Source organism: Manacus vitellinus, unplaced genomic scaffold (assembly GCF_001715985.3).
Source record: "Manacus vitellinus isolate BGI_N305 unplaced genomic scaffold, ASM171598v3 scaffold_6_pilon, whole genome shotgun sequence".
Taxonomy (NCBI): domain Eukaryota; kingdom Metazoa; phylum Chordata; class Aves; order Passeriformes; family Pipridae; genus Manacus; species Manacus vitellinus.
Genome location: NW_021940750.1, coordinates 2,491,835 through 2,518,616, shown reverse-complemented (window position 1 = coordinate 2,518,616; position 26,782 = coordinate 2,491,835). Strand labels below are relative to the sequence as shown.

Below are 26,782 nucleotides of genomic sequence, written 5' to 3'. Positions count from 1 at the left end.
TCAAGCTAACAGAAAAACCCCAAACTCAAACCAAACCAAATGCCCAACAACAAAAAAACCCGTATGTCAAACTGTTCCAAAAGTATGTATTCTATGTGGAAACCTTTCTCAACAGCACTGTGAAATGTTGACCCCCAATCCTCCCTGAAAACAGGAACTGTTGTATGTACGCTTAAAGAGCAACCAGCACATTTTTCAGTTTGGTTCAATTTGTTGTGGTTTAGTTTTAACAAGTGTCAAAGTACAGCTTTAGGTTCATTTCTAGTTCAAGGAAAACTAAGACTTTGTGTGAGCTTGTAGATGGTGTTTAATAAACTCACTGTGTTAAAGTTATCATTCAAAACAGTGGCCTTGAGTGTTGCCATTTTCTTGGTTATGATCTTAATATGTATTGCTAAAGAAAAAGAATAGAAAAGAACAGTATTGTCTGACAGTTGTTGCTGTTTATCGCAAATAATTTCTTTTTGTGTGTTGCAATACAAATATTCTAATAATATGTTTAAAACCTGCCTGGCTTTTGACAACACATAAATGTTTTTATACTTATGCATAACCAAGTTTCTTTAAAAACTTATTATTATTTAGCAATGTGAGACAAATGAAAACATTCTGTTTTGTTGTAGATATGGCTGGCATAACACCATTATTTTTGCTAGCATCAGCAATCTCTTTTGCAGTTTGGAAAACGTTAATAGATCAGTTTTTTTTTAAAAAAACACCAGTGTTGAAATTTTGATCACCCAATGCTGTCTTAGACCTCCATCTATCATGATTGCTATAAAATGCAAGGGTATATTGATATACATAAAATATGTATTCCACTGCATGCATGTTTTTAAGAAGTTCAACTACTTGCGTGTGACTGAAATGCATAAAGATTCCCAGTCTCAAGTTTGGATCCGAAATAATTTATTTTTCTCTGGAACCAATTGTGTAAATCACAGTGAGATAAACTCAGTGTATGTAATTTCCCTTCCATCAATTAATTCATAGAGTGTTATTCCTAGAGGAATCTTATGAAATATATTAATAAGTACTTAGACTGATACTGTATAAAAGTAGGAAGTACTGGTTCTTGTTATATGTAATTAAGGAACCTTTTTGTAATGTTATATGTATTTCTGTGAAAGAACAAGTAACAGTTTGTAATCATAAATTACATGCCCATCCCTCCATTTTTTTTCTGAAAGAAAACAAAACTATTTTGCTAAATATCTGATATTTGAAAATAAGTTTCTGAAAATCGTTAGCTGATAAAAGCACCCAGATTTACTGCAGTAGTAGGATGTTGTGATATTGCATGTTTACATTTTTCTTTACTGTCTTTGCCTTATATTGCTATCTTTAATATTGATTTGAAATGTATTTAGTAAATAAATAGCAAAATCCATCTGCCTGTCGTATTCTGGTAGCTTCTTTTTTTTTTTTTTTTTAGTTTCTTTTATTTAAGAAAGCTTATGTGAGTGTTGACCTCCTAATGTGTGAAAACTCATCACTATACTTCTGCAGACTGATGACCACAATGGCTAGTAGACAGAAGCCTGTTGGTTAGGGCATTTAGCTGTTAACTAAAATCTTATGGGATCAAAGCCCATCTGTCTAGGGGGAGGTTCTAGCTTAATTAAAGCATCTGAGTTGCATTCAGGAGATGCAGGTTAGTGTCCTGTGTACCTTAACAGAAACTAAGAGGGATTAGCCCTTGTTTAAGGCTTTGAAGGCCTTCGGTTTAAATAACCTAAGTTTCTAGGGAATTGCGAGTACTATGGGAGATAGTGGCAGGAGCATAATTGATAAGGAGGTAAAGGTTGTGGTTATGGTGTTAGTTGGTTTGTTAGTTTGTCACTGTTTTATGTAGTTGGTGAAGTTTGGGGGTAGTGTGATGGTTGCACAAGTAGAATATCTTGCGACCAGACCTGTAAATATTTTAAACTGCTAAAGCATTACACTGACCATAGCAAAAGCCTTAACATTCACTTGTATTGAATAAACACTGTGGTAGTGACAGGTAAGATAGCAATTGCAGAAGTAATTAGTAGTGGTGCTCTAGGTAAAAGTAAAAAAGTACAGCATTCTCATTTAACCTCCGTGTTATAATTTAATGAAGGAATTTAACACTTCTGTATTTTATTCTGAATTTATAAAGAAGAAATGTTATCACAAAATTTTTACACATTTTCTGAAAGAAATTCAGTGTGAACATTCCTTCTGTCATACAAGCTGTTTAAGTGCGTAAAGAAGGCTAAGACTTTACTCCAAATAAATGTAGTGGCACCTACTGACAGTCTTGAAGTCATATATGTGGAATTAATCAACACCTGAAAAGGTGGCTTAACAGACCATAAAACTATTTTTCAGAGGAACCAATTATCATAGGATTTTCAATCAGGTGATATTATTATTATTGCTGGATCCAGTCTACAAATGTGTTCATATTAGTATTACATTTCATTTCAAGTTGGTGCCTTATGAAAAATCTGAAAACAGCATTTGTATGTGGTCCAAGATTATTTAGATTTATATCAAGTTTGGATTAACTATGAGCAGAAGAGAGAGAGTTAGAATTGCATCTGAGATACTGTAGTGATATGATTAGATATTTTGATGTCTTTACAAGTCAATGTTTGCAAGTTGTGCAGGTTGAGAAAAAGAAGATTGTAAAATACAAGTTGTATTTCACAGATTTACAATTTACAATTGTGTACAGATTGTAAAATGCAGTCAGAGTTTTGGTGGCTGTTTGATTCAGTCTCTATAAAAGCATATGTATATGCAGCAGGCAAAAGCTGTTGAAGAACCGGTATATCTGAAAAGTTCAATTGAGCATAAGAAATATTTTCTAAAGAAAGAATTCCAGAATGCTGGTTATGTTGGTGGTATTGTGTGGTGATGGATAGAGCATGGGGAGAAAATCAGTTACCACTTTATCAGTGTTATTTGTCTAATTTTCAGATTATGTTTTTCCATGCACTACACTTCTGGGATATTTGAATAGCAGACATTAAGAATTTTTATAATTTAAGACAGGTAGTGTTACCTGACCTTTGAAAACAAGTTTTAGTACATTAATGTGCTTTTTTTAAATCTCTGACAGACTTCACATGTAATTCTTTATGATTATTTATATTTTAAATGAAGCCTCTGGTGTTTTGGCAGTCTCAATCTTCTACTCTATATAATGTGATTAGAAAATATGTCAGGCACTATTGCACTGAGAATGCAGTGTTGGTACTCTGTGTTTTTTTTCCCTTGAATAATTGTATTTAGTAAATAGTTTTTTATTTGACATCACTTACACAAATGCATGTAAATAAAAAAAAAGGAAACATGAATAGTGCTCCAAATTGATGACTGAATATAATTTTGAAAAGATTAAAAATAATTCAGACCAGTTTTTTAAAAATTAAAATATGTGAAATCCCATAGGTAGTATGGGGTTCTGTTTTGTTTCTGAGAATTCTCCTGTACTGGTTGCAGCTGACACTTTGGATATGTATGGATGCTAGTGGGAATGCCAGTTGCAGGATCAGGATCTAAGTTAGGGGTGCAAAGCAGGAACAGTAAGTCCTTTGAATACAGAAGGACTGAATTATACTAGCAGCAGCACGTGACACCCTGTGAGCCCTTTAGTTTATTACACTGTTTTGAAAAGTGCAGTTTACTTGTGCTTTAAATAGTACATGTACACATGAAATGGTGTATATTTGTAAATTAAAACATGAACACCAAGTGTTGGTATGCTCAGATTGCATTAGGATATAAAAATCACAGACAATTACAAAATTTCTTTGATCTTGTTTTCTGAATAGGCTGCCTTTTGGAACCTTTAACTATGTTTGTGCTAGGAATGCCTTATTATTTCATAGAAGAGCATAGTAATCACTGCGTTTACTAAAATTATTATTGGGATTTTTTAGTCAATTTGTTATGAGAAGTGGCTAGCTCTCTGATTAGAGCAGTTACAGACAAAATGTGTCCTGTAACAGCTTTGTTTCCTCTAAGCTTTGATACTGATCATTTTATAAACTACAGGTAAAAAGTTGTGTTTCATGTTTTAGTTTACCATCCAAATATCTTTTATAACATTTCTTCTGTAAAAATGTCTGTGTTGTGTGATAGCCCCTCATCTTTCTCTGGTTTCACATGATTGGGCACACATTGCGACTTCTGTCTTTCTGTGGTTTGCTGCTGCTCTTCAGAAAAAGAAGAGTGTGAGAGTCTTAAGTAAAATTTATTTACTCTACTATATATTTAATCTATATTAGCGTTGATATGGTAAGACTTAGTTTTGCAAAGGTTGTCCCTAAATTCTCCAGCAGAGAATTCAGATGTGCATCTGCAGAATTCAACTCTTGCTACCTACTTCCAAATGCAATAGTGTAAACTTAATACTTGACATAAAGGGAGTTAAACAAGAAGCTAATACCTTCAAAGATGTTTTAAACTCAGTAAGTTTTAAACTCATCTGTCATTTCCCCTTAATGATATGTCACACCAACTTTGAGAGGAAAAGGCTTTGACAGTATTATGTGAGGTTTTGACTTGCAACTTACACAGTCCTGTTTTATTCATAGCCTTATTATTGTACAAAATACTTTGAGTTTTTCAGCTCCTTCACTTTTAAATAAATGAATAGATCTTAGATCAGTTGTACTCGTGGGCCATGGTCACGGTGAGAATCACATACAGAAAGCAATCAAATTTTGGTGGCATGGAGCTCTATGACAGCTGTAAACCAGTGTAAATTAGACAGCATGAACCTATATGCTAATGCAAATAAACTGCTTCCCATACTTGAATTAGCTTATTAGATGTGTTTGGGGTTTTTTTGTGCTTTGTAGCATGTAAAGTTCCGTGTCCCAAAGTAAAACTTTTCTATCTATGAAGAAGAAAACTGGATTCCCAAGGAGAATGTTTACAGGTTAAGATCCATATATTGTGGCACAGTGGAATTAAAGTTAAGGCAAATACTTCATCATATGGCAATATTAGTATTTATAATCCTTGGTAAAATTTGTCTTGTTCTAAAGAAGCACTGCATAAACCACAGTCAATTTAAACTAGAAAATGGTGATACAAAGCAAGTCTGATTATTTAGATAATGATCACATTTGACATTCTTTCCCTGATGTGGCCCACTCAAAACCGTATTCTGACATTTTTGTTACTGGGTTGTCAAATCACCCAGTCTCCAAGCCTGCCATGTGTAAGAAGAAAGGCTTTTAGCTCAGTTCTGTGACTTTTTCTCAGCGTCTGAATACCATATAGTCTTGACTATGCTTTGATTTTGCAAAACCTCCTAGTTGCAAATAGCACTTCAGTTTTCTTATGGCTGCCAAGTGCCATACAGTTTTGCATAACTATTACAAACTCAGCAGCTCTCTCATCTGCCTGTTTTTCATCTTGATTTATAAACATCCAGCTGAGTTGTGAACAGACTGATGTTAAGTTTCTTGGTTATTAAATTTTTGCATGTTGCTTTGATGCCAGCCAAAAGAAGAAAGATATTACCTCTGATCTTGCTTCTGATGTTTGCAGCCATTAAGGAATGACATGGGGAAGCTAGTGGAAAAGATTTAGTGGAGAGCTTCAATGCCAATGAGAATGGAAACATCAAATATTAGCTTAAGGTTGTCCATTGCTTTTTTGTCCCACTCTGTTCCTTTCCCAAGGCGTCTAGATTATTCTGCTGAGGATAAGCTGCATTTTCCCCAAGCAGAAGAGGCAGCTGTACTTTGGTCTCAGAAGAGCACTGAAATGGAAAGCAAACATTGTATGTCTGATATTGATAAATTTGGGTTCTAATGCAAAATTGTGGAACAAAGTAACATCTTGGGTGTAAAGGAGCATCTCATTACTTTGTGAATTTCTTAATTACAGAACCACGTCATGTGCAGGATGAAAGACCTTACCTTACTGCTCTATATTCTAAATGGTAGAAAAGCAACAGTGTTCTTCTTTTAGCTTCTAATGACAAGTTCAGCTTAATTCAAGAGGAATTTGGAAAGCAATAGCTTTTTTTTTTTTTAATTGGGCTTTTTGTGGCTTTTGGGGAAAAAATCAAAAGTCTGGCTGTTGTGGCAGAAAAGTAGTCTGAAAGATTAATGACTAAGTGTGTTTGCATACATTTTGACAAGATCATGCTAAGAGGCCTTGGGGTTTGTTTTTCTAGAGAAGTGTTGGCAAATCTGTAGCTTACATGCGGTGTAAATGCAGCTCACATTTTAGAATCACATCATGTGACAAGTAGTGGGGACATGCTGACACAGGAGCTCTTGGTTAATAGAAATCCCCAGCTACTGAAGCAGCAGTGACATTCAGCAGGATGTTCCATCAAGTCTTGTTCAGGGAAGCTTCTGAACACTTTATCTTTTCAGGATATGTACTGTGTACTATGTGGTTATTGTCAAAATTTTGATATGCAGCTGGATAGGCTAAAAAGATTGACCTTCTTTATGGTAGAGGTTTACTGATCTCCAGAAGTATTTCACAGAATCAGGAGTATTAAGTTTGGTGCTCTATTGAACATACTAAGCTCTAAGTTCTGCTAAAAAAGGGATGCGCCTTTTCATCGGCTCTCATATGACTAATGCAGGGCAGAAAACCCAATTCTTTTCAGCCTCTTGATTGAACTACTATAGGCTTTTGAAAGCATTTTTGGTTCTTCAATTAAAAGGGAATGAGTAACTAAGAATCTGTTACTTAGTGAAAGCATCTGTTTCAGTGACTGATGCCTTTATCTGTTTTACACTTGTGTGTTTAGGAACTACTTTCCCCTTTCTCATGAGCAGAATTTATCCAGGTTGAATTTCTAATCCCCAGATTTTGTTATGCCTTTGTTTGCAAGTGTAAGAAACAATTTGATGTCACAAATTCTTTCTTTTTTAACACAAATTATGTCCTTGAAACTTCCATAGCCTGTTCTTTTATTTCATTACTTCCAAAGATTCTCACTCTGTATTTTCTTTTGGAATGAGGTTTCTGCAAGACCTTTCAGTAGTTTATTAACTTATTACTCTGGAGGAAGATCATGCTTGATGTTTGAATTTTTATTATTTATCATTGACTGTGACTGTATTAGATTAGAGTTGTATGAAGTCAATACAGTAAGTAAACAGGAAAAAAACTTTTACTATAATGCAATTGTCCTATTCATTTTCCAAGACAATTTTTATCTTACAAAGACATTTTGTTCGTTTGGATAAGACAAAAGATAACTTCTCACTTTGCTGTGTTTCTGGTTAATGTATTATCTTTATAGTTAAAACTGAAGACTGCTTTATCCAGTGCTTATTAAAATAAGTCCATATATATATATATGTATAATTTCCTTGGAAGAGTGTATTGTTTTTGCAATTGACTCTTTTATCTTTCTGAAAGAAAAATCACCAATTACTTTTTATCTGTTTGACAGACAATCTTGCATGTATTTGACAGATAAGCTGCTCTTTTTCTTTCAAGGTACAATTCTCTCTTTTGTTCAAAATTGCATCAATTGTAAAAAAAATTAGAAATTACTGTATCTTTTTTCAAGCTTTCAAATGTAATATGTTACAAAAATCGTGAGCACTTGTATTTGTTACTGTATCTAAAACAAAGGAGTGCTTAGTATTTTCAAACTGTATTTGTTGTAATTGTCGATGTAATTATTTTATCTAGTTTAGAAAAGTTATTACTTCCAATTAGTTCTTAACTCCGGTTAAAATCTTTTGAGGTCAGTGTTCCGTGTGTATCTTTAGCTTAAAAAACCCCAATTGCTGTGGGTATAGACTTCTCTGAACTGCTACTGTTGTGATAATTGAACCTCTAGGTGTTCATATGGCATAATTTTGAGAATGTTTGGTCTGTGATACTAAAACTACCTAAATTGGTGGGTTTGATTGTTTTTTACCTCTGAGCAGGAGCTGTATAGTTGAAGTAGGATTAGTAATAATACTTAACTCCATTGAGTTTTTGTTTGTTTGTTTTGTTGTTGTTGGTTTTGGTTTTTTTCAGTAGAAATAAATTTAGTAACTACAGGGGCATGGGACCCTGAGTTGGCAATAATTTTGATGTGATTCAGCGTAGGCTTTCTCCTTATAATTATCTCCTCAAAGGAAACCAAATGTTTTTTATTTGAAAAAATGCCAAGTTTTATTAGAATAACAGTTAGGATAATTAACATTTTAAGTATTGCAAACTCAGTGAATAAGGAAGAAAGAAGAAAAGGAAATTTTTTTATTTTACCAAATTTTTCCCTGCCTTCACTGTCGTGAGTCTGCTGTTGCTTCTAGTTGGTTGCAGTTAATTCAGTGACTTTAAGCTGTGAACTGTGCAGTGCCCTCTGATCTGCTGGAAGATTTTCCTATCATGTCAAAGGTCAAACAGCCTGTTCCCTGCTCCTTGCTGCAATTTCTTTATTGGGTTGCAAGCTCCTGTAATGGAATTTTCTTGATTGTCATACTGCACAGTTTCTTGAATTCTGGATCTGAGCATAGTCATGGTATCTCCAAGGAGTGCGAGTTGTCTCTCTTTCTCTAGGAGGCTGTACCTGATATAATCATCTTAGAGAAGCATTAAATTGATTGGGAACAAGCAAGCAGAATGCCTTCTGCCCCCCTAATGCTGTCTCTCAGAAAGAATGGAGGGCACATTTGATGAAAAGCTCAGCATGAGGTGGCAGTGTGTACTCACAGCCCGGACAGCCAACTGAACCCTGGGACACATCAAAAGAAGCGTGACCAGCAGGTCGAGGGAAGTGATTCTCCCCCTCTACTCTGCCCTTGTGATACTCCACTTGGAGTACTGTTTACAGTTGTGGTGTCCCCAACATAAGAAGGACATGAACTGTTGGAGCAAGTCCAGAGGAGGACCACAAAGTTGATAAGAGGACTGGAGCACCTCCCTTATGAGGACAGGCTGAGAAAGTTGGGACTGTCCATCCTGGAGAAGAGAAGGTTGCGTGGAAACTGTATCACAGTCTTCCAGTACCTGAAGAGGGCCTACCGGGAAGCCAGAGAAGGACTCTTCACCAGGAACTGTAGTGATAGGGAAAGGAGTAATGGATACAAATTGAAAGAGGGGAAATTTAGGTTAGGTGTTAGGAAGAAATTTTTTGCTGTGAGTGAGGTTAGACACTGGAACAGATTGCTCAGGGTGGTTTTGGATGCCCCAACCCTGGCAGTGTTCAAAGCCAGGTTGGATAAGGCCTTGAGCAACCTGGTGCAGTGGGAGGTGTTCCTGCACTTGGCAGGAGAGTTGGGACTAGATGATCTGTAAGGTCCATTCCAACCACTTAACATTCTATGATTCTGAAGGTCTTACTACACTTCACAAAAGGCAGGCCTTGGAGCAATATGTGTGTTGTCTCTAATAAATGCTAAAATGAGTAAAGAAGAATTTTGTTTTGAGAGAGAATTTGTGTTTTTGGGTTAAGAAGTTGTGAAGAGAGCTTATGGTTTTTTGCAAGATAGCAGGAACTTTCTTGAAACTTTGGGAGTTGTATTCTTCTCCTATGGGATACTTTTAAAGAACTATTCAATTTATCTGTATTTTGTTTTCTCCAAGTCTCCAGATTTGTACTTTCTCCAGTTACATTAGATGATTATTCTAGTGACTTTTAATATTTTGACTGCAAGAAAATTAATTTTCTTTACAAGGTTTCCTTAACATATTTATATTTTTTATAAATGATAACATATATGAAAGAATATACATGAATACACTTGTATTCATTTTATAAAAATTAAGGTTAAAAATAAACATTCTGTCCTGAATTTTTGTTTTTTATTTTTTTTCAATGTGAAAGTTAGATTAGTATTTTGAACAGGGAGTAATGCTTGGAGATGGGGAAACAATTATTTGACAAAACTGCTAAATGACTGAATTGCTTTAATTGATTATGCAGATTTATATCTTGCGTTCAAAATGTATAACATCTTTCAGCTGCAAATTTGATAGTATCTGTAAATATTAATGAATCAACTTCAAGCACCGGTTTGAAGTTGGCAAATATTAACAAGGGAAATTGGGGCCTGGTGAGACTGACTTGTACAAGTCACTCATTAATTCAGTACAGACTCTAAAATATTCTTTGATTTAATTCTTTGATTACTAGATCACATTGTATCTAAGCTAGATACAATGCAAGATGGTAGTTAAAAATATTCTGATTGAATGATTTATCTTTGTGGATAATCCATGATTAGTTAAATAACAAGCAGAAAATATGATACTTTAAAATTAAACATTAGATTCTTTCTCGCTGTTATGATACAAGAGTAAATCAAAAGGAAGATTTTTTTTAGAATGTGAAATACTTTTGTTTGAATGTGAAATTAAAAGGACTTTCTTTTTTTCCTTCAGTTACTAATTTCACTGACTGCTGGAATAGTGGAATTGCATGTTAACCTCCAACCTCCATGATGCAGTTGTGTTTATTTCCTGCTCTTGTGGAGAGGGTAAGCTGTTCTTCATATGTTACAAGGTTATGATTTTAAAAAAATTACTGCTATTTATGTGAAAGATAAAGTATGTTGTACCATTTGCATGCTGTGCATTTTAGAACATTTTTTTCACATCAATATCTATAAAAGTGCCTTTATTTCATGGAATCACTTTATAGCTGACTTTGGAAAGTATCTCTGGAGATCTTCTAGTCCAACGCCACTGATCAAGTAGGATCAATTTGAGTGGGTTGCTCAGGTCTTTGCCCAGCCTCCAGGGATGGAGACTTCACTAACTGTTTACTGGACTTGTACCAGTATGACCATGTGATGTACTAAATACAAAGAATTTAGTACTTGTTGTCAGTGCAGGACAGTAGAAATATTTAAGAATATGTCCTTGTCAGTGTTATTAAATTCTTAAAGAAGCCAGATAATGAGTAATTTAGTGAAGAACCTTAAATATCCCAAAATGATTTTGTTTGTGGCATTGTCAGCTAGAACCTTGTAGGGAGCCTACAGAAGTGTGCAAAGAACTAAGGTTATAAAGATATGATATAAAGCCAGGAGTATATATTTATTGGTGTCTGTTGAGTGTAAATGAGAGAAGCATGAGGAGATTCAGTACCAAAGTGAAAAATACATGTAACTAGATGCAGTTGGATGAAGAGAAGACCTGAGTAATATTTACCAATTTGAACATAACAAGATAATGTAAAGGAATATAATAAAATACAAAATAATATTAGAAATTCTTTTAAGATGAAAGAGTTAAGACCTTGTTCACTAATGCTACCAAGATTATTATTCTGGATAAAAACTCAGCTATTTGTGGTAGTTAGGGATCACTGATAGAGGAGGAGACCTATAGAAAATAAGTGCGTACATTCCTTAATTACTTTCCTACATGGTTCTGATTGAACTTAGACTTGTAAGGGAAATTACATTTACTATTCTCTCTTCAGTTTGTCTGCTACACACCTTCTTAAAAACTTGAAAAAAGCAGTAGTGACCTTGGTTTGGTGATTTCTGTCATGTCTTCACTAGTCATCAGTCATTTTAGGGAATTTATTGCTGCTACTTGGGTTACAAATACAGCAACTCTGAAACTGTTAATAAGATCTCTGTTTATATTCTACATGTGTTCATCCTGTTGACTTTATTTTGGTTGCATCAGTAAATACTGGCTTCCTAAAAGAAGAAGAAATTTGGCAATTAATCCAAAATAATACCAGAATCTTCCCCTACATTCTTCTACTTTGAATGTTTTTTCTGTATTATAATATGTATTCTGCTAATGCTTCTAAATGAATCTTAAGATGACTCTTCTCAAGCTGTTAATCTTGCTTTTATACTCTAGCTTTTTAGTTGCTCAACTTGTAGTAATTTACTTCCTTCATAATCTCTGTAAGTCGGAAAAGTCATCAAGCTTCCACACTCAGTGACAGAACCTCTCCAGCCAAATTTCAGGAAGGATAAATCACACTGCATCTTTCTTCAAAGGTTGTTCTTGTTGGTTATGATTTGTTTTCTAACCAAATTAAATTAGTGGGCCTGTAGCTTTCACATAGTTAAGGAAGTCCCTCAGTACCATCTCTTCCTGCCAGGGAGTTTTCTGTGATGAAGATCCAAAATTGTAGTCTTTGAAGACTTCAGTATTGAATAAGTCTCCACTTGCAATGAAATTGAAAAGGGTGGTGAATTCCATTAACAAAATGTTAATTTGATAATAATCTGCAGATTGTGTCAGATGAGCAGGCCATATTTATTTATGTAAAATTATAAGGGAGCATATGAAGAGAAAATCACTCAAATTGCTCAGAGCAATCCGTACAGATATCAAATTAGGCTTTACAGAAACAGTAGTAAAGAGGAAGTTGTGGGTGTAGGAGTAAATACTAAGCAAGTTTCATGATTATATTTACTTATGTCCTGTACATGTGAATAGAAGTTAAGAAGAAAAAAAGAAGTAATTTTATACACCAATTATACATATGTAATGCTACAAATTTTATGTCCTTGTTCCAGAAAAAAAGAGGAAATGGATAGTTTTTATGGGTAGAAAAAATATACCTGCAACAGTGAGTTTGAATAGGAAACTAAAGGAACTTCATTTTGGGTATTTTTAGAACACAGAATATTAATACATGCTCTGTGAATGATTTTCTGTTCTCCAGTTGAAGAAAATAATAGATACAATTTGTATGTTAATAAAGGTAATTAAAAAGTTATAGATGAATGAAATACTTTCCAACTTGTTTCCAGTCAATAGTCTAAAAATGTTTGGAACTAAGTAGGATAAAGTCTCTTGGGATTGATGTATATGAATGCTAGAATTAGAAATAATTACCAGTCCTGATTTGATCACAGTAGTCTGCAAAGCACGAAGACAAATTTTGAAGAAATGAGAATTAACAAAGTAAAGGTAGATAAAAATGGAAAATTAGATAAATGCAACACAGATCTGTTGTCAAAGATTTTTTTCTCTGTATTATTCTGGGTTTGCTTACTGTTTCAATGAGGTAAATTTCCTAATGAAACGTAGTTTGGGAGAAACTGTGTATGTAGACCCCCTTTCAGCATTTCTTGGCACATAGAAAGTTTTGAGTATTGAGTGAGAGAAAAGGTAGATGAAAAGTGAAATCATTCATTGGAAAAAGAAGTAGCTAAAGGGATGAAGTGACAGGGACTTGTGCTAAAAGGAAGAGTATTAGCCTGGAGGAGACACCCTATTAGTGCGGTGGATTACTTGTGTTATTCATTTTGAGTGTTTTCAGTAGTGACAATGTCACAAAAATGTAATAGGTTATAATGAAGTTTAGGTCACAAAGTAGAAGAGTGTTCTAGTGGGGGTCAGAAAAATGTACAATAATTTTTTATTTGGGATGCTGGAGTGGTAGAATGGGATAAAATGTGATAACACAAAAGGATGAAGAATTTCTGTGTATAAGATAGGACCTTATAAATTTGAAGAGAGACAGATGCAAAAAGATTTGGTGGTATTATGTCCTTGTAAAATGGTTCCTGACTGCCAGAGTAATGTGGCCAGGGAAGACAAATCGTGTTCTAGGATATATTACAGGAGGTAGGTCCGAGAGAGAAAAGCAAGTATTTATTTCATATGAGACACCAGCAACACCTTCTGTAACATATAGAATTCTGCTTCAAATACTCTCTTAAGTCTTCATAAAGGATGCATTGCGTACACCATGAATAATATTTGTAATGTTTGCTTATTTTTATCAAATGTTACAGAGACTTGTTACCTGTTACTTTTGTCCTTTGATCCTTAGTTTTATTTTAATATCGTAAAAGGATTATTTCGTTAGGTTCTAATCCTTTATCAGAGATTGTGCCATCACATCATCATTATATGGAATTGGAAAGTTGTTTTAGTTTTCATTATTGTTAGAGCACAACAGGCTCTAAGTACGGTAGCATGCTCTCCTAAGAAGATAATTTTTATGAGTGGAATCTTATAAATACTAACTTTACTTACTTAAATTTACTTTTAAGTGAAACTAACAAGGTTGGGAAGGTTCAATCTAAGTTGTATGTACAGTGTAACATGCTTTTCGAGTGTTTCAAATTTAGTGATAAGTCATTGTGATAGCTCTTAAGTGGAGTTTCATATATCATACAATTGTAGGTGATGAACATGCCATTAAATATAGAGCTGTATATGTTAGCTATAGTGAGGTGTGAGTATTACTTAATGAGTAATTTTTTTTCTTTTCAACTTACATAAGGTATGCTTTTTTGATTGAATTTAGGTCAGTAGGTATTTGAACCAGAAGGAGACTTGCTTAGTTCGTTTTCAATTTAATCTAAAATAACTTGAAACTGTACATTACTGAGAAAAATTGTACTGCTATTCTGGGGCCATAATTCTGAAGAGCAAGCAGACAGAAAGAGCATACAAAAAGAGAAGATCTCAACTGCATCACTGAATTTGTTACTGAAAGCATGTTTGGAATAGTAAGTTAATAAGGACCTTATTTAAGTCATGGGATATGTCCTTCTGTTTGAAATTAAGTATTGGGCTATTCGAGTTTCTAATTCGTAAGTACCTTTTAAAGCTTTAAAATAAATAGAAGGCTTTATGGAAGAAAGATGTGGAAAGGTAGTATGTATTTATTTTTTATTGATAAATCATTTATTCCATGGCAAAATAACTTTGACATTTCTCATTAAGGTATTGGTGCTACACTTCAGTCTCTTTTTAGTTATAATTTTAATGAAGTTAATGTTCTCTTTACGGTTTCCTTTAGTCATTTTGTAAACACTTGCATTGAAGCAATGTTTTTAACCAAATTTTCCCTGATAATTTGGTAACAAAACATTTTCATGTTCTTACAATCAATTCTGGCTTATGTGTATAGTACGCACAATTTGATTTACCAATTAAGACTTGAAGCAGATCCTTATTTTTATGTAAATATTCTGTCTTCTCTTAATGGAGTCTAGATAAATTTGTGACACTAACCACATTTTCTGGGCTATGTATTTGACAATAAATTCAGATGGTAGCTGGGCTCTTATAAATGAGAGATGATTTCCCTGAGAGATCAGATTGAAACCCTCTTAACTGGGTATGGTGCTAAATTTTAAAAGAAAATTAACATGAAAGATTGCTCTAGAGCTGTTGGGGGGAATAGAGGAATACATTCTTTTTCAGTCTGTATATCCAGTGTAAGCCTTTTGAAAGAGATAAAGGAGATACTTTATTACATTATTTTAGAAAGTGACATTATACAAATGTAGTCAGCTATTCTCAAGATCCCCTAGAAGGGAAAATAATCTGAAATTGCAGGGAAGAAAATGTAAATTAGCTAATTGTCAATATACTATGTTTTGACGTGCTTATGCACTGGAAAATGCAAGGGTATGGGTAAATCCAATCAAATGTAAGACAAGAACTTATGGTAAATCTCAGGGGATAACTAATAAATTAAAATACATGGCTTCCTCTGGTAAAATAAAAGTAACATAGTATTCTTAGAATAAGGATTCGTCACTATATAATAACATAAATTTATAATAACACTAATCATTGCTATTTAAATATTATTCTGTCATCCACTTAATAAAATATATTGATTGGTACTGCTCTCCTCCTACATCTTTTAGGTTTGGTGGGTTCTTATTTAGATGCTCAGAGTCAGATGATGTTCATGACCATGTTTGGTATGATTCATGTCAGGTTTGAATTACTGCATTTGTTGGCTGCTGCTACGATTTTTTCTAACTTGAGGCTCATGTGTTCGGTCTTGGCAGTCCTGAGCTTAGTTTATAGTATGAAAACTCAAAAGCAGCTGTAGAAAATTAGGCAAGTGTAAATATTGACATAACATCTTGACTTTCTGTCAGGCAGATATCTGTGGTATATGTCTACATGTGGAGATCTTTCAGAAATCTGACACAAGCTATAAATTGAAGAGTTATATAAATGTGATAATTTTTCCTTCTTGTTTCCCTATTTCAATTTTTATTTCTGCTAGTCTTTTGTGTAGTATAATTTGATTTATGGACTGAAGTAATGAATGGCAGAATCATAGAATGGTTTGGGCTGGAAGGGACCTTAAAGATCATGTTGTTCCAACCCTCTTACCACAGGCAGGGTTGCCACTCGCTAGATCAGGCTGCTCAAAGTTGCATCCAACTCGGCTTTGAACTCTTCCAGGGATGGGGCATCCAGGGTTACTGGATGCCTCATCCCTGGAATGTCAAATACTTTGACATTTTGCATTCCCAGAGCAGTATGAAATAGAAGAAATAATGTGAAAGCCACATTACAGTACAAAGTCAGTTGTTGAGATTTGTTAGAACTCATGTATAATTAGATACACCACATTTGATGTACAGGCTGACTGTTTAATGTTAGTTCAGAATGTTCTTCCTATTTATTCAGCTAGTTTGGCATCTTTATTTTATATTTAACCATGACCTAACTTATAAAAAGATCAATGACATCAGCAGAGATTGATAGAAATCAGATAAAACCTGTGAGGACTTGGTTGCATTTAGCCCAATGATGAATTGGTGTTTTATGGAACTACCAATCACAGCTAAGTCCATTGCCGATAGCCTTCAAAGTTCATCTATACACAACTCTACACACTGATTAATTGATTTTTTCTAATTTTTTTTCTTCATTAAACAACATCTTGATGACCTTATGATCATTGCTATCAGATTTTTTACCTCTTATTTTGCTTTGCTTTCCAAATGATTTATGAATATATCAAACTGTATGAACTCTACCATGGGTCCAGAGAGGTCCCTGATCATTCTTTCAACTTAAACATAGTCTTACTGTATGTTTCATCTCTTTTAACTCATGATGAACTTTCTTCTTCCATGCAGCTTAGGTTTTTTGAAACATTTTGGGGACCTTGTTGAATGTCATTTGAAAATCCATATTGACTAGATCAACAATTGGGATTGGTTCTCTCTTGCCGATGTGTTTGTTTATGCCTTCAAAAGACCTTCAATAAAGTTATGAGGCACAATTTCTTTTTAAAAGCCATTTAGTACTTTTTTATTTTGATTGCATGCATCCTAATGTCTGCAGATTTATTTCACCTTACAATAATTTCTGCCAGTTTGCCTGACATGAATATAATTTTTTTCTGCCCTGTAGCTGCAGGAATTCCTCCTGTAGCCCTTACAAATAATTCAGTTTAGTCTTTTAATTTTCCATTGCTTTGCTGCATGGTGATTATAAGTAAGATGTTACACACTACTGTTAATAATTAAACTACTGCATTCTTTAACGTCTTTAGAACTGCTGGAAGAGTACCATCTCTTCCTGATGACTTGTTATGTTAATTTTGTGGATTTGTTTGATAGTCTGATCTACTAGCACTGTTGTTTGAGACAGACCAACACTTCCTCTGGTAAAGAAGGTACCTGATATGTGAGCCTACTTAAGCTCATGTTTTATAAAAAACAGATTAAAAAAAAAAGAAAATCAATATTTTCCTTGCAAAGTACTCTATAAACAGTTCTTATATACTCTCATCATTTGTGGACCCTGGAGTCTCTAGTAAGCTATCTACTTTGGATAAAAGGTTTAGTATTAATTTTTATGTGGTTTATATACCAGAATTTAGTCTTATCTACCTAGTCACTTGACCATGCTTATAACTTTTTATTAGGATACTTTCTTTGCTAATTATATCAGGCACCTTTACTTCTTGTTTTAATTAGAAACATGGTATCTTTCCCCGTGGTGTGAAGTCCATTTCTCTTTTAAAACAGTTCCCTTTCTTGAATTTAATCACAGCTGTAGTGCAGTTTTTACTTTGTTTCTCCTAGGAGGCAGTCGTATCTGAGTATATTATGCAGACTGTTATAAAGTGGTCCTCCAGCAGAAACTTTCTGATCAAAGTTCCGCAAACTGCTTATGATTAAGTCAAGAATTTTTAACAGTAGTTTTTCTCTTAAGCAGTAACTTTATGGTGTCTGTAGCATCTGTTTAGTCTCTATCACAATTCCCAGTATAATATTTACCCAATCAATAGAGGAATATTTAAAATCTCCTATTATTTTTTTCTTTCCACTGCTGTCATAGACTTTGTGATTTCACTTACCGTGTTGCAACCACAGTCAGACATTTTCTGGTTGATTGTTAGTATAGATATAAGAATGCACTTTCTCACTTAAACCTGAAATGTCAATCCATCAGAGTTTTATATTTATCATTCTGGCAAGTAACTAGGCTTGCTTGGCTTATACCCACAATCCGCTGTGGGTTGGGAATGGCTTATTCTGTTACATGCAATGTGGGTTCCATTTACTTATGCAATGATCCATGAAGATTATTGGAAAAACCACTGTTTTCCTGAAGGCAGTCCCATGCTTTTGCCAAGCTAAAGCAAAAGCTATACACAGCTTTCTTAGAGATCTTTAGAAAATGACGTGCCCTTAAAGTGGGCTTCTGACATTACTTTCAAAGAAAACTGATCTGCTTATAACTCCCCTTGTCACAGGTACATTAGGTGGAAAAACCTGAGAGGTACTACAAATATTTTCCATTTCATTTTCAACTTTCAATTCAAATAGTTGGTCTTGTGTACTGTCTTATAAGTCATAAGTGAATTTTTTTTGCCTCTTTCAAGCATATACAAACAACCCCCCTTCTAAAAGATAACTAGAGAAATTTGTGAGCATTTTCAATACTATGTTAACGTTATTGTATCTGGAAATGCATACTCCTGGAAATGCATACTCCAGGCATATCTCCATAAGTGGGTCAGTTTGGAAGTTACTGCAGTTTGGGAAGACTTTTCTCTAAACTTGAAATGAGTTGGAACAGGATAACTAAATGAAATTAAAAAGAAGCCAAGGTTAAAGAAGGATTAAACAGAAAAGAGTAGTCTGAGAGAAGGTAGGTGTGGATAGCACTCAAAGGAAATACTGTGGATTTATAGACCTGAGACTTCAAAATATGGGTTATTTTGGAAATTGAATATGAATGACATATATATATACCTTTTAAAAAAGGTCTGAATTTTACATTACTGAGAAAGGAAGTGAAGGGAGAAGTACTTAAGAAGATTTTAGACATGCTGTCAGTTAAAATCTGTTCTAGATAGACTGAGGAGATTCTTACACTCATTAAATGATGTTTTGCCAAGTAGAAAACGAGTTGAGGTGATTTTTCGTTTTTTAAAATGCTGCAGTGTTTTTGTATGAGAGATGATATTACCTTTTGATAATTTTTTTGCATTTTTATAGTTTAATAATAACTTATCAAAATGGGTTTGATAGTTTTAAAACAGTAGAGAAGTGTTTCTAAAACTTAGGTTTCTAAAGCCATGCCTGGTTTTCAAATACTTGCAAATAGCAGAATATGTTGTTACAATGGCTATAACTCCTTTGTTACAAAGTGGAAGTCATGGTAAAAATGGAGAAGAAAGTAAATAAAAGTAAAAAAAGTGAATATGTATTTGTAATTAAATAAAAGCTATTTGTTGATAGTAAAGGAGACTGTCGACTTTACCACAGAATGATTTTTGAACTATTTTAATGTATAAAATGACACATAAATTAGTAAATATTTCTCTTATAAAAAGCAGCGTTTCTTCTGGGCATTTCAAACCCGGGATTAATTGCATATTCTTTGTCATTCATTCGTGAACTCAGCTGTTCTGTAGAAGGTTAAAAGCTTATTTCTTTGTCTCTGTGACAGAAAGTAGTAACATTGTCTATTATCATTCCTGAATGTTAATGACAGTACGTTTAGCTTAATTGCAATCCAATATATTTTTACATATCAGAATTATAATTTCAGATTTTTTTATTTTTTTCCCACAGAATATAAATGAAGAATGATGCAATATTAATGATTTCTATGTACAGCCTTATAAGAATCTTCTTTAAGGAGTTGCAGTAAGATAAACACTGAAAATAATTTTTCTCTGGTACAATGTGGTGAAGCAGAGGAATTGAAATTGTCCACCTTTGTACAAGCTAAGGACTTAAAATGTTTGTTATTTTGTGAGCAGAAGCAGTTCTGGAGTGAATTGAACTTCTGAAAATGCGGCCATGGACTGGTTCCTGGCGTTGGATTATGCTTATCCTCTTTGCTTGGGGAACTTTACTCTTTTATATTGGTGGACACCTGGTACGAGACAGTGAGCACCCAGATCACTCTAGTCGTGAGTTATCCAAGATCCTCGCTAAACTTGAACGGTTAAAGCAGCAAAATGAAGACTTAAGGCGCATGGCAGAATCTCTCAGGTAGGATCTAAAAGTAATTAAAACTGTTCAGAAAATGGTTAAAAATGAAATATCAGAAATTAAATTGTAAGGGTTGTATGTGGGATTTTTTGTAAAATCATATTTAACATTTAGAAGTATAGATGAGTGTTTTAATCTGTGCTATAGTAGCTGAAAATATATTGCAAAGCCTTTAAACGAATAATGTACATTTAGTTCTGGTCTAATGTAGTTATTATTTAACAGTCATTATTTAATGGTGTGCAAGTACTACTGTTACAATAACAGGTTCTATAGGTGATTCACCTCTCAATGCCAACTTCAAAGAAATGCAATTATTATGATCTTTGTACAACTTAGAACAACTAGTTCTTTACACTCTGCATGCAGTATCTGGAAGAGCTAATTTTAAAAATACTGAAAACATTTGTACAACTTGTTGAAGATAAACTGAAGATGAGCTGCAATAGATTGGTGCATTATATGAATTTTTTTATCTTTTCTTCCTTGCTGCTAAACTTGTAGAAATACTTGTAAAGTAGTAGGATCATCTCACTTTTTATAATTATTTATTAGATTGTAGATGGGTACATTTACAATTTACAGTGTTTTCTTTCACCTTTTCAGACAGACAGATTTTAACATAGACTTATGATATCTCCTTTCTTAAGAACTTGAAAGGGAAAGCTGCTTAGGCAGATTGGACCTAAGTTTGTGGACATCATGTGCAGTGTAAAAATCCTGGTGGATCATGGGGACAAGAGCAGGTAGAGAAGGTAGGAAGGTAGAGAAGAGTAAAGCTCAGTACAAGATTTTTCAGAATGGGAGGGTAATGTTTATTTTAAAAATCTATAAATGAGCTGAATTCACTTACTGTCTCTTTTACAACTATGTACTCACAAGCACCAGATGTGTGTAGCACTGGTGTGGCCAGGATCACCTGCATAGTACATGGAGAGCAAGGGGCACTGAAAGTTGAGTCTTCATCATGTCCCTTGGTTGCTTCTTGCTTGGCAGGCAGAGACTGATTTTGGACTTGCCTTTTAATACTCTCTAGCAGCAGATGACATTTTGGATCTTCTGCCTTGATGTTTTGCTTCATATTTCACAGGAAAAATTATAGAATTGCACAAATGTATTTTCTTTACTAGGGTGTTGTAGGGTTCTAATCCTGTTTCTGTTACCTTATCTTTAAATCAGTTTGTTTCTGACGTTCATTTAATGAAATCACACATATGGACTGTAGCAGTGAATTGAATACCTTTCCTCTTAACCCTGTCCTGATGTTTCTTCTGGTGCATTCTCTCTTTCATGAATAGCCAGGGCTATTTGATCTGGTAGGCTGGGTAGGCTTCCCTGCCTTGCAGAAATGTTTTCTCATTGCACTCTGTTCCTGGTTTCTGGAATGCACTGTAGATGTGGCTGGGCGCTGATGAGGCTTCTTAGCATAGGAAGATGTCTTAGTTTTGAACATGTCATCACTGAAGAAATACCTCAGCATTCATGTGCTGCTCCCCAGAGGTGGAGAAATGCTGCTTACCCAAGTGCTCTCCGTGGGGAATCTCGACTGGGCCGGGACCCCTGGTATGGAACAAGAAACTGGCTGAGAATGGAGACCCTGGTCCTGACAACATACTGATGCATCCTGAGAGAGCAGAGGAGCAGCAGGAGAAGAGCTGTCCCGGGGGAACAGGGAACACTGTCTCATGCGAACAAGGACTTGTTTTGAACAGAGTGACTGAGAAAAATATAAACATCAAAGGAAAATAGGGACAGGTGCACAGAAATGTTGTGAGAAAGTAGGACTGAGAAAGTCCAGCTAAAATCTACCTATTAGCTGTGAGAATTGTAGTTTGTGTATGTAAGCTGACCTGTCTGTGTGGTATATGTGTACCAAAAGAGCTGTATTTAAGAGGCTGTAAATTGCAGCTTGTGGCTGCTGCTGCTTCATTTTTCTTTTCCAATAAACTTTCTTGCTGAATATTATATGTCGTAGTCCGTCCCAACAATGACAGCTCTCTACAGTAAGAACAGATAATCTTCACCTTGAGTAATGTGACCATAGGTGGCTGAGTGGGCTGTAGTTTTCTATGATCAATTTATTAATAAATGATAACAACAGCATTGGCAAAGCCTGTAATATATTTTTTTGACAAAATGGTGTAATGTAGAGTATGCTGATATGATGAAATTTAAGCAAGATCCTGTATTTGAATAAATGCAGTCTTTAGCTTTCTTAACTATTAGACAGTAATAGTGAACCTTAGGGTTTCTTGCTTCAGAGGGGATAATATTTGGCTTTGAATGTGAAGATTACTACCCTCCAGGCTTTCAGCCCCCCATGTTTGTCTGGCTTGAATAAATGATAATGTGTTGTATTGCACAGTCATTGAAATATAACCCGTTCAAGTTACACAGTGACTAGAAGAGAGTATATGATTTTACAGATGACAGGGTGCTCTTTTCCTCTCAAGACGGACACAGTAGAGAAAGGAGATGTTAAATAGAGGCTAAACTATACTTTAGGCAGGGATGGTTTTCCTAGATACCTTTCTATAGTTCCCTAACTTTATCTATATTCAAATAAATGTTGTGTTTTTGGTGGGCAAGTTTTATATAATAGATTATACTGTTGATAATGATTTCTAAAAATAGAAACATTAATTTATTTCTGATCTAACCATGTTAGAATAAAACATTTCAGCATTCCTTCTCTATGCTTCAGTTAGTTGCTTCAAGTTTCTAGAATTAGATTAGGTGATCCAAAACTGTGTTAACAGGACTTTGTTCAGCTTCTTTTTGTGAATATGTTGTTTAAAAATATTTGAGACCTTTGCTCAAAGTGATTGTATATAACCCCAGGTGAATCTGAAATTCTTGCATGAGAAAGCCTAAATGATTTTAAATACCAGTTTGAACAGCCACACATTTCCAGCTTCAGTAGTTAGGGCTCTCCAGGAATGAGCCAGTATAAACTGGAAGATTATCAGACCTATTTTTTTGCTGGAAGTAATCTGAGGTTGATGAAGTAGTAGACTTTGAGGGAAGTGATCTATGACAATATAGAGCCAAATTCATTATTTTTATTGTGCCAAATTCATTATATTGTTTTCATAAAAATGTCACAAATAGGTTTGAGAAATATTCTGGTCAACCTCCATTATTAAAGTATTAAATCACAAATGTGATACAGAATTTCATTGTCTCATTTCTTCGTTTGCCAGATAGAACAAGTTGTGTTGAAAATAGCTATTGGCTTTAAAATTATCCGACTTACCGTTTTATAGCAGTTTTATGTCTGTTTAAAATGGGGCATTAACCAGCAGTCCATGGATTCAGTATCTGGGTCCTGGAAAAGGTCACTGCTCCTATGAGCATACATTATAGAAACAAAACACCAATTAACTTCAGAAATTGAATTAGACAGAAAAGATTACTTTTGCTCTGGTTTACATCCTCCAGTGAAGACATAGTTTGATTTAGGCTTTACTGATCAGAAACAGAAAGGCTGGAACTATTACTTGAATATGATTTAATTGCCAGAATTTTTGGTTTTGTACTGAAAACTCTATTTACTAATACTGGCTGTGAACTCTGAGTAGTTGAGTCTCTACACCAGGGTAACTCATAAAGGTAAACCCTCTTGCAAAGTTGGATTTTGTTATACTGAGGTAAAATCTTGCTTTTGCTGCCCTGCTCCACTAAGATTTTACATCTAGAGAACAAAGCAGCACACCCTTTGTGGTTAAAATATACAATATATTATGGTATCCAACATGCCGGTGCATGAAATGAAGTGTATTTCAATTAAGAATCTAACTTAATGTTACTTGTGGAGGAGTTTAAACAAGATGAGAGTGCCTACCTGTAAAATTGTAACAATAAACAAACATCTGAGTAACTACACTAGTTTTGACACTATTAGATAAAACTTTTGGATGATAAAAAGCTCCAAGTTAACAGAGTTTATCTTAGTGGGAAAAGAAGTTTCGTGAATGGTAGAAAATTATTATAATATCTAGCTGTGCCAATAATAATAGCTAGTTAGGATAGGGAGGAAGGGATAGAAGGCAGGTATGGTTACAAGAATTAGTAGTTTAATGAAAGCATAAGTTGTTTTTTCATTTCCATTTTGAAGTTAGAAGAAATTGCTATTTCATCTTTAATTACATTGGGATGTTATTTATATGGTAAACTGTGTGTAAATACAATACCTTTCAGTTGCTTGGAATTTCCCATTATTATGGGTTCCTGTGACTTCTCTGACATCCTTCTGATAAAAGTGTCAGTCCTCTAGGATGGCTGAAAACAGGAGCTGGGCTATGCTTATTTTCATTCAACCATCTATGAATGCCAACATACAACGACAAGAAGTGATCTTTCCACCCCGAGATTTGAATCCTCTTTTACTGCCAATTTATGTAGCAGCTCCCCAAAGACAACAACAGCAAAAAAAGAAAACCAAAAATGTGCCTTATGAAACACACCTTATGTGCATGCAAAACTAAACATTCAAAAGTTAAAAAATTTCATATATGCAAGAAAATTTTAAAAAATATTAACCCTTTTTTGCTCTATGATACTTAAATCATGTCTGATTTTTTAATTTTTTCCCCTGGTTTCTTCTTTTCACACAGGATGCATGAGGAGTAGAATTTTAGGACAGGGAGAAGTATTTTTTTGGGTTATTTTGGTTTGTGTTTCCCTCCCACCCCAACCATTTTTGTGTTTGATTTCACAAAATACATCATGTTCTCTTGATTTTATGATTTTTAAAAAATTATTTCTAATTTATTACTAGTATTGGTTAAGAATAGTTCATATTTTTGTACGGATTTTTGGGGAGTGTATTTTGAGATACTTATTTTCTAATATGTACCTTTTCAATAGTGCAAGTTGGAACACTCACATCTTTTTGAAAAGTGCCTGAAATATAAAAAAAAATCCTTTAGGAACTGAGTACACTTTTGTGGTGCACTCCTGATTACTTGTAATGACTTCAGACACCACTTAGTTTTTATGGTGCATTTAAAAAGCCTTACATGAGAACATACTGTAGTTTTTCTTCTGCCGATAAGATGCTTTGTAAAAACCTTACTTGTGGGCTGTAAAGAGGCACAGATGTATATTAGTGATGCAGAAGATAAATGGAATGAAAAGTGTTTTGTATTGTCTGAGTTTTTTAAATTACGTGCATGAATATTGTGGTATAATGAGATTTGGAGGTTACCGTAGTCCTTGTATGATCATAAACAATATTGTGTGAGCAAAGCTGGGTTGATTTTAGAAGCAGTCTAGATTTCATTAGTGCAAATAGTAATAAAACAGAGGCTTTTAGAGATTGTTGTTTTACTATTCTATATCCAGTAGAACTGAATGAGCCCCTTCAAGAACACTTAATACAGACATAGTAGGTCTCGCAGCAAAAAGGGAAATCTTTAGTACAATTTTTGTAGCTATTTAAGAGAAAGTCCATAAGAGAGTAAGAATCAAATCAAAGTATTAAATTAAGTTTTTTCATCATTTGCCTGTAACACAGCTTGTAATGTAGTTTTACCTAAAATTTTTATTTACTATTAGGATTACATTATGAAAGCTAAAGACTGTCTCTGTTGCATATAGGTGATATAAGGCTTTTAGGAGGAGGAGGGCTTAAAATGTCAGCTTTTGTAATGTCCTGTTTTCTTAGATGGAAACTGTGAAACTGTGTATGCCTTCATCCCTGTCCTAAGCTTCATCCCTGTCCTGGACTTCCTTTGTGTGTTGCTGGGTGGTAGTCAAATTTTTATATTTTATGGTACATTTGTAGAAGATAAGCCTGGCAGTATAGGAACCAGTGATTTCAGAGTTCTCTTCAGGGAAATAGAGAATCTTGTTAAATGTATTCGTAGTGTGTACATATTACCAATACATCTCATTCAGACTATATTTGCTTCCTAGAGTCTATTAAATATTGCCTTTTGTAGAACCTGCAATTCTTTTGATAAATCTGATAACCTGTTTCTTAATCTGAATAGGACTATGTGTTATAAAGCAGAACAAGAGTGGAAAAGGGCAAAATGTAATCAAACAAATAAAACCAAACACAGGTATCTCTAGACATTGTTCTCATAGTTCTGAGTAGCTTGACAAAGAAGAGAAAGAAGAGATCAGAGTTTAATTTTGAAAGAGCACTACAGTTGCTTTAAAGTAGCAAGTGCTGGGGCTGGTATAGAATCCAAACTCCAGATCAATTGATCTTTACCAACTCTATTAAAAGTACATAATTCTGGGCAGTTACTGGGCCTGGTAAGCCTGTGGAAAACACTGAAAGGGTTTTGGATAGATGAATAGCTCTGGGTTGATAAAACCTTAAATATTCTTTTAAAGTGTGGTTTCCTATTACATGTATTTAAAGTATCTCAGGTTTGAAGCTGAGGCTGTTGCAACGGATGAAGATAGCTGAACTACGTGGTGTGCACCTCTGCTCTTTTTACTGTTTTTTGTACAATTCTGAATTAAGGGAAGGGACACATCTTCAATGGATATAAATCAGCACTAATTAGGACTGTGCTGGTTTAAATTGATAATGGATGCTGCTTACTTTTTATTTGCAGATAACATTGAGTGTTTTCTTTCAGTTTTAGTAACTGAGG

The 26,782-nt window shown here is 34.4% G+C and overlaps 1 protein-coding gene across 2 annotated transcripts in view; it reads left to right on the top strand.

The window, feature by feature from the left end:
• The window catches only part of FUT8 (fucosyltransferase 8), an 84,336-nt gene that overhangs the window by 15,903 nt on the left and 41,651 nt on the right, over positions 1–26,782 (top strand). Inside the window, exons 3-4 of one of the 2 annotated variants that reach the window (XM_029964270.1) lie at positions 10,342–10,436; positions 19,743–20,168. In XM_029964270.1, coding sequence (XP_029820130.1) covers positions 19,966–20,168 — 203 coding nt within the window. In that variant the 5' untranslated portion in view covers positions 10,342–10,436; positions 19,743–19,965. Of the gene's footprint in view, positions 1–10,341; positions 10,437–17,242; positions 17,330–19,742; positions 20,169–26,782 lie in introns of those variants that run through there. The other variant, XM_008919750.4, reaches the window with a different exon arrangement.